Source organism: Acomys minous, assembly GCF_964271855.1.
Source record: "Acomys minous genome assembly, chromosome: 2".
Lineage (NCBI taxonomy): Eukaryota > Metazoa > Chordata > Mammalia > Rodentia > Muridae > Acomys > Acomys minous.
The window spans coordinates 100,374,696-100,383,752 of record NC_140484.1 but is presented as its reverse complement, the minus strand read 5'-3'; the positions used below and the strand labels follow the sequence as shown (position 1 = coordinate 100,383,752).

Here is a 9,057-nt window from a genome sequence, read left to right as displayed (position 1 = left end):
TTTGTAGACCAGGCTATTTTTATTTTTCTTCTTCCCTTCCCTATTTTCACATCTACTATCTCTTTACTTTCTCTTGTGTCGCTTACTTAAGTGGCTCAGTAGTGACTTCAGTGCCTTATGACCTCTGTCAGACTGTATGTGGCCCTCAGAAGAAAGAAATGCAGTCTTGATAATGAGTAGCCAATTAGCTCCACTGGCCTAGTGTCTTTTTACACGTTTGTTTGTTTGTTTGTTTGTTGTTTATTTGTTTTTGACAATCTTAGGTAGCCCAGGCTAACCTGGAACTTGCCAGGTAGCCAACGGTGACTGTACATTTTTTTATTTTCCTACCTCCACCTCCCTGGGTGCTGGGATTACAACTGTACACCACTACACACAGTTCATGTGGCGCTGCTGTTTGAACCTGGAGACTTGGGTGTACTAAGTACTCTACCTACTGAGCTACAGCCCCATCCTACTAAGAACAACATAGTTTACTAAAACGTGCTTGACAAAACACCACAGTAAGTTCATTACAATTCAAATTAAGTTTAAAATTTCACCATTTCAAAATGAACGCATTTCCAGAAATTGATTGTTTTATATGGCCAACACGGCACCATCTGCAGTGCTGGTTTGTTGTTGTTGTTGTTGTTGTTGTTGTTAAGTGTGTTGTTTTCTTTTTGTTTTTTGATGTTTTAATCAAAGAAGCAAAACAGATTAGCATTCAGTTTCCGTGTTTCTTTTCTCTTGTTTGGCGTTTTGGCCCTCTGGCGCAACTGCCACAACTGTTAAGTTGCTGATGCTGCTGGCATGTCCTGCCCTGTCTAATTTGCTAGGAGAGGGTTCAGCACTCCTAGGACGGCCATGTAAACTTCTTGATCGTAGACAAGAGAATCCTAAAGTCTGGTGTGGCTTCACAGATAGTAAGTTCTCCTTTTCAGTCCTGTCGGCGACCGTGAGGGCTGACCTGGAGATCTGAGGAGCCAGGAGAGAAGCGCTGCCCTCAGCCTCCAACTCGTCTTGCGAGGCAGCTTCGGACACGATGTACGGGATGTCTGTGCTGCGGGAGCGAGTGATCCTTTGAACCTGGCATTTCCATTCTGCCGAGTGGAAGTTCCATGCTTGGTCCATAATTGAACTGTACTCGGCACTCCAGTTGCTATGTCCCCGGACCAGCTTTCTCCCCTCAGAATAGACGAAGCTTCTGGACTTCATTGTTTTGTAGGTGTTGGGGTCTCCCGGGTAGTAGCGCGTGAGTTGGCTTTCCCGCAGCTGGTGGGGAACTGTGCCTTCGACAGTCAGCTGACTACCTGTAACACCCGGGGCGTTGAGACTCTGTGCAGTTTCTGCACTCTTGAAGTCGGAGACAGCAGGGTCTGGTCCGGGTCTGGGCTCTGTGCTCATGGGACCATCCAGGGCTAGCCGGGTGCGGCCTGGTGTGGCGGGTGGGCTGGGGCCAGGGGTGTGGTGCAGGCTGCTCGGCCCATCCAGGTGCGACTTTGCATCTTCTTCCTTCACACGGAAGGAACAGGTTTTTTTCCGGAACGCTGTCCCTGGTGACATCGAGAGGGCAGGCTCCTCAAACAGAAGCTCCTCACCATTGAAATGGTAGCGGTACAAGCTATAGCCATCTGCGCTGTTGATGCTGCTCTGCCGCAGCAGGTAGGTGGCCTCGCATTCTGAGGATGCCCGCGACCGAGCCTGGATCAGATCAGACCTGTCGATGCCCGCCAGATTCTCCAAAGCATTCACCATCCTGCCAGACAGCTCCTCCAGCTGAGAAAGCCGAAGGTCAACAGTCTGTAGAGACGTTTTCATGAAAGTCTCTCTTTCATTGATTTCCTCCAACCTCATTGACATATTTTCAACTCTGGTAAATATAAAGGGATAGGTGTATTAAATTGAGATTAATCCAATATTTAAAAAAGTAGAGATAATGTCGTTGCTATATGAGCCTTTGATCCCCTGCCTCGCTGAGCCTGTCTGTGCATGCTGCCTAACCCTAACACAAGCTCTCATTCAAATTATGAGAAGCATTAGGAAATACCAGTTAGCACACACACACACACATATGTGTGTGTGTGTGTGTGTGTATTTTGCCATCAGTTAGAGCAATGGGTGCTCGTGCTCACTACTAAGTCTTTAGTTGGTGCTGGTCCAAGCATATTTAATCCCCACCACTGCCCTCAGGAGGTAAGCACTGTTACTGTCGTCCCCATTTTACAGAATGGGAATTAAGCCACGGATCTCGTCTGCGGTCCCAGCTAATAAGGCCAGGATGTGTGATTTGAACACACAGTGTTTGCTTCAACCATTGCCTCTCAGCTGGTTCCTCGCACTGCCTTAGTAACGAAACAGATACTGTACTGGTTCTTTGATGATCAGCTGGATTGGATTATGGAACCTCGCAAGCACCCAGGGTCTTAGTGAGTACACCTTTGGAAATGCCTGTCATGACATCTTCTGAGAGGATTCATTGAGGGGGGAGACTCACTGTAGGCAGCACCATCCCATAGGCTGGGGTTCCCGCTAAGTGAAAAGGGAAGGAGAAAGGCACTGCGGAGATGAGTCATGCCGGTGTCACCCTTTCTCTGCTTTCTGACCCACTAGATGTGAGCAAGCTCCCACTTCCACAGCTGCCACAAGCCAGCTGCCATGTCATCCTGCCGTGATGGACTGTACACCACACTGTGAGCTAAAACAAATCCCTCCTTTTTTGAGTTGCTTCTACAAATACTGTACAGCCTCAGTATCTACCAGAGACCCTCATGGGTACCAGAATCCATTAAATACTCAAGTCCCTTATAAATTGGCACACTAACTGCATATAACCTGTGCACATCTTCTCACATACCTCAAGTCATCTCTAGATGCCTAATAATGCTTAATATAAATGCTATGTAAAAATTGCTCCATTGTATTATTTAGGCAATAATGACAAAAAAAATTGCATGTGTTCAGAATAGAGAGAATTTTAAAATATTTCTTTTAAGATTTATTACATGTATTATTTTTATTTGTGGCGTGTGTGTGTGTGTGTGGATTTATTGCATTTATTTATTTTTATTTGAGGGTATGCTTCAGTGCCTGTGCCATGGAGTAGGGGAGGGCAAATGTTCCACAGTGTATGTGTGGAGGTCAAAGGATAACTTGCAGGATTCTCTTTCCTTCTACCATGTGGGTCCTAGAGATCAAACTCAGATGGTTCAGCCTGGTGGCAAGCACCTTCACACACTGAGCCACCTCACCTGCCTTTATTATAGATTTTCAATCTGAAGTTTTTGCATCCACAAATTCAGAACCCACACATCTGGAAGGCCAAGTGTACTAGTAGTTACTCTTGGTTGTTTTAGAGGTCATAAGATAATTAATAATAATTGGGTCATAACAAAATAAAATAAATAAATAAATAAAATTTGGAGGCGGGGTTTGAGACAGGGTTTCTCTGTGTAGCCTTGGCTGTCCTGAACTCATTTTGTAGACCAGGCCAGCCTCGAACTCACAGCAATCTGCCTGCCTCTGTCTCCCAAGTGCTGGATTAAAGGTGTGCACCACCATGCCAAATTTTTATTGGAAGTTCAAGGTACTGAAAAAATGAATTCTATTAATTAAGTGCATGTTATCATATGATTTAATTGAAGAACAATATATCATTAAATTATGCACATACCAGATTATTATTTATATCTATTAATAGTCTCTTAGTGAGGTTACACAAGAAAAGATCTTGGCAAAGCATAAATATCAGCTGTTAGATCACTTTTAAAAAAATATCCTAGGTCATCAAACAAAATTTATGAAACTAATGCTGCTTGGATTGAAACCTGCTAGAATTAAACCTTTTATATTTCAATATGTACAGTAGGGGTTAGGCTCATGGCACATAACTCTAGGAGGCAGTGAGGTATGCCCAGGATTTTGGATGACCTCCTAACAGTTGGATGTGTTCCAGGATGAGCTGCGAGGCCTGGCTCCAGTTGCGTACTGAAGTGGCTTGTCCAGGCCGGTTCCTCCCTGAGATGGCAAACTCCTTGATGTGATGCCACCATGTTTTGGTTTCCTTCCAACTTTCTTAAGTGAGAATGTGTGGTTTCTATAATAACTTGGCTTGCAGTGCAGGCTGTTTCTAGGTTTTGGTGTCCTTGTTATAAACGCCTCTCTGTTCTGCTCACTTTCTTCATAGCCATCACTGTGAGAGTCTGCCCTCCCTTTTTCTTTCCTTTTTCTTTCTCTCTCTCTTTTTGTAAAAGATTTATTTTTTTATTATGTACAGTGTGCTGCCTGCATGTGTGTGCAGCAGGCCAGAGAGGGCACCAGATCTCATTTTAGATGGTTATGAGCCACCATGTGGTTGCTGGGAATTGAACTCAGGACCTTTGGAAGAGAAGCCAGTGCTTTTAACCTCTGAGCCATCTCACCATCCCTCTTTTCTTTTCATTTTTGTTTTTGTTTTTGTTTTGTTATCTGATGCTTAATGCTCTCTTTGCACTACCACCTCTGCCCACGCTGGACATCCAGTGTGCCACACACAGCTTGCCATTGTGTTAGCAACCCTTGCTTGGCATTTGCCTCAAGTTGGTTTGGTCAGTGCTGCTCTCGTGTTGCCCACATTGACAGCTGCACTCTGCTGCATGGCAGGGTCCTGGCTTCTATTCTTAACTCTTTTCTTGGAGAGAGAACTGTTTCTGCGCCTCTTGACTAACCCCCATCATTTGAGCAGGAATCTGGCTTCCTAGAAGCTTGCACTAAGCCAAACCAGATTCAGGGTGGGCGAGAAGACATGGTGACCTTACGGTAAAGCCTTTCTCATCAGCTGGTCCAATTCTGCGAATTCTCTCTGCACATGCCCTTCAGGGATGTGCAGAAGAATCTCACTGCAGACTTCCTGAAGGTTACTTGGGATTCACGGTTAAATACGTTCCTCGCTTTCCTCCATCTATTACCTCTAATGATTCCTTTTGTATTTAAACCACAATGCCTCCACAACAGTCAAACTTGAGATCCTTTAACAGACATTCCAGTAAAAGATAGCGCAGCTGGGCACGCACTTAAGTATAAATAAACTGGTAAAAGTATAGAGATAGTAATCTCCCCCCAACACTTCCTATAATTATCTGCCCCTCCACGTTAACTAGCTCAGAGTACAGCTTGTCAGCCACTCAGACGTGAAGAAAGAACCCTCAAAGTCATTGCTGCTTTGCTCCCCCTGTGCTCCGCTTGCCCCTCACCCTTCCGTCCCACCACATCGAATCTGGTCCTGGTTTCTGGGAGGCATCCCATTTTGGCCTCTCACATCTCCCTTCTCTAAGGCTACTTTCTTCCTGAAGCCGAGGAAGAAAATGTTTTCTAAAACAACAGAGGTCAAGAGAAACTGTGAGATGCTCCGTTAAGACCCGTAAACCACTGCAGCTCAGAGAAAGCAAGATGTTAATCACTCGGATGAATCAAAGGAAGGTGGACTGGGGTGGGGTTCTTCTTGCTTGTTTTTTTTTTTTTTTTTTTTTTGTATTTTTTCCTGATGTTGAAATTGTATAGTAAATGTGCAAAAAGAAGGAAAGGTGGGCTGAGTTCATTTACTTTTAAATGATTAATGAAAACAACAAATTATAAATGTCCTAGTTACTTTTCTATGGCTGTGATAAGATAGCATGACCAGGGCAACTTATAAAAGAGAGCCCTCAATTTGGCTTATGATTCCAGAGAGTTAAAGACCATAATGGAGAACAAAGGAACAGCTGATAGAGCGTATCTTCATTCATAACCATGAGGCAGAATAAGAGCACAGGGAATGGCATGGGCTTTTGAAACATCAAAGGCCACTCCCATGACACACTTCCTTCAACAAGGCCACACCTCCTACTCCTCCTTAAACAGTTCTACCAACTCTGGACCAAGTATTCAAGTAAATGAGCCTATGGGGGGCTATTCCTATTCACAGCACACATTTCACTCCTGACTCCAGCTAGCTCGTGGACAGACATATGCAAAATGCACTTAGTTTAACTCTAAAAGTCTTTGTACTCTTTCACAGCCTCAACCCAGTTTCGAAGTCCAAAGTCTTTTCTACGACTCAAAGCAATCTATTAATTGTAGCCCCCATAAAGTTAAAGAGCAAATTGTACACCCGCAACATACAATGGAACAGATACACATTACCATTCCAAAAAGGAGAGACGAGGGGAATACTGAGGAAATACTGGACAAAGGAAGACCAAACCCTAGCAGTGTCCAAGGGCTTAGATGCACTCCCACTTCCAGCTTTGTGCCTGCAATGTATTTCTCCCTCTTAGGCTGGTTCCGCTTCCTGTTTGCACTTCTCTTTGGCAGGTCTTCCATGGCTCTGGCCTCTCCATCATCCTGGTATCGCTAACACAATTCAAGCTTCACTTGCCCAGTTTCATGCAATGGCCTCTCGGGACCTCCACGCACAGACTGCCCCGCCACACACCTGGCCTCGGGGCGTCATCTTAACCACGGTAGAGCAGTCCTAGATCCTCTTTTAGTCATGGGTCCTCCATAATCCTAAAGCCGGAACCACATGGACAACACACCCAAATCTGACTACCAACTTGGGGTGAACCCAGGGACCCCAATTTTGTAGCAGCTTTGATTTGTTGCCGTCTTTTAGGAGCAGAAAATCCCTTAGGCCGTTTCTTTTCACCAGTTGGAGGCTAGCTGTGGGAGGTCTTCGCCTGAGAGCGCCCTTCCATTTAGCCCGTTTCTAACCGTACACTTCTTTAACCTTCTCGTCTCTTTCAGCACAAGCCTTAACGGCAACATTGAACCGTCTGCTGCTCATTTTCCTCTTTGAAAATGTACATTTGTGTTTCTTTCTGTCCCACTTGCCCCTTTTCATAATAGATTTGCTTAAGAGTGATTACTAGCAGCCACAGGACAGAGTCGATATTAATCATGAATCTCTTTTACCCAGGAAATTAGTCCATTACTTCCCAATTTAGCTTCTGGCAAATCCTTAGGACCAGGACAGAAAGCAACCACATCCATTGCCAAAATACCACAAGAGTGGTCTCTAGCCCCATTGCTGACACTGTTCTCCTCTGAGACCTCCTGAACTTGGACCTCCACAGTCTGCATAGCTCTCAACACTTCCGAGTCACTACAAGGAAGGTTCATTATGCTCTGCTTCTATAGTCCAAAGTCCCAAAGTCTTCTATACTCCTCCCCCAAAACAGCATGGTCAGGTCTATCATAGCAGCGTCTACTCTTCACCTTCTGCCTTAGTTAATTTTCTATTGCTGTGATAAAACACCATGACCAAAGCGACTGATGTGTGAAATGAAGTGTTTCATTTAGCTTGTGGTTTCAGAGGGTTAGAGTCCAAGATGGCAGAGCAAAGGAACATCTGAGAGCTTACATCATAGCTCACAGCCCAGCCACATAGGAGAGAGAGAGAGAGAGAGAGAGAGAGAGAGAGAGAGAGAGAGAGAGAGAGAGAGAGAGAGAACACACTTGGAATCTCATGAATTTTCTTTTGAAATTTCAAAGCCCACCCTTCCAACAAGGACACATATCATAATCTTTCCTAAAGAGTTCCACCAACTGGGGACCAAGCATTGAAATAAATGAGCCTATGGGGGCCATTCTCACTCCAAGCACAACAATAAGCTATCTTCTTTTCTAGTCCTGCCTTGAGACTTCTTATCAATTTCGGCATCTGCACAGAATGATTCCATATGGCAATGACAGACTACCTAGGGGTTACTTGATGTCTTTCAATGTGCTTGGTAGCTAAACAAGAGGACCCTCGATTCTTCACGATAGAGACTCACAGTGAAACAATTAATTGGTAAATACATAGGTAACCGTGGTATTTACAAATGAGAATAGTTCTATTCCTTTTCAAGAAACATTCAAGCCATTTCTCTTTATGGTCTTATTGACACTGATTCCTTGCTATTTCCCTCCAGGAGCTCCTGCTTTCTGTGACTCCTCCTACATGGGGACTCACTTGAAAAGCACACGAAGCATCCCTGGGTTCTGTTTCACACCCCACAGCAGAATTCGTTTACAGCACAGGTCATTTAAGGAATACTTCTGCAAAGGCACTGGGCCCATTTTTCTAACTGCCAGACACAGGAGTTTCGAACTGGCAGGGTGGCGGAAAGTTCCCGAGGGCTAGCCTGCTCCTTCTTCTATGAAAAGACATTGGGCACAACTGAAACCTAGGCACTTTTAGGGCCCATGTGCATCGTTCCCTTGTCTTTGAGGAGCATTTTTAGCTCCGTTTAGCTTCCAGCATCATTTGTCTCCCCCTTCTTCTTTCTAAAGACATTGAAGAGGCCAGGGACTAATTTACTTAATCATCTTAAACTTTAACTAATAACTGTAGTTTCCTGTACTCCTTCAGATTTTTCTGTCTAATTCAGAGGTTAGTATAGATGGACTTTGGGTTTCTCTGTTTAAAAGGCGCACCCTAAATGCCAACATCATTCCCAAGGTTTGAGATTAACATCTTACATTACATACTCCCTCATTTTGTTTGTTTAGTTTAAGGGTTTGTTTTAAGGTTTTAAAAAAAACCCTCAAGGCTTTTCTGATTAATCCAGTACTAACTTTGGGGAGTCTATTAGAGCTGGGAATGGAGTTACCCCTGTATCTTCTCTTTGTCATGCACCTGTCATAAAGAGTCCACTGTGAAACAACAATAGTAGTTGTGGGACTCTGCTGGGCACAGTTGAAGTCTGACTTCTCCAGATAGCTGTTTTGTGCACAGTCTGTGAAGGTGGACTCCCTTTTCTCAGCCGGGTTCCCACTCCACCTGATCTGGTAACTCCAGATTTTGTAATGAGTGTCACATAGCCCTGAAGGAAGAGTAATGGCCAGACCCTTTCCTGATAAGGAACCTGTTCAGCAAGCACAGGGAATTCCTGGAAGTACCCCACCCTATGCTGAGGAGATCCTAGCCTCCAGCAAATGAGCTGTAATCATACTTTAGAAGTTATTCCCACCTAAAGGATAATAAAGTACTGTTTTCTCCTTCTTGTGATAGGACCCTATGATGCTGTATGTAGATTAAATATCCTGCCACCCTAGCCCTGTCAAATCAGACAGATC

The 9,057-nt window shown here is 44.5% G+C and overlaps 1 protein-coding gene across 4 annotated transcripts in view; it reads right to left on the bottom strand.

Annotated features, from left to right (window-relative positions):
* Positions 1-649: 649 nt before the first annotated feature.
* TRPM1 (transient receptor potential cation channel subfamily M member 1) overlaps positions 650-9,057 on the bottom strand; it is a 64,699-nt gene continuing 56,291 nt past the window's right edge. For all 4 annotated transcript variants that reach the window (XM_084771979.1, XM_084771976.1, XM_084771977.1 and 1 more), the window contains one exon: positions 650-1,852. In XM_084771979.1, coding sequence (XP_084628105.1) covers positions 700-1,852 — 1,153 coding nt within the window. In that variant the 3' untranslated portion in view covers positions 650-699. The remainder of the gene's footprint in view (positions 1,853-9,057) is intronic.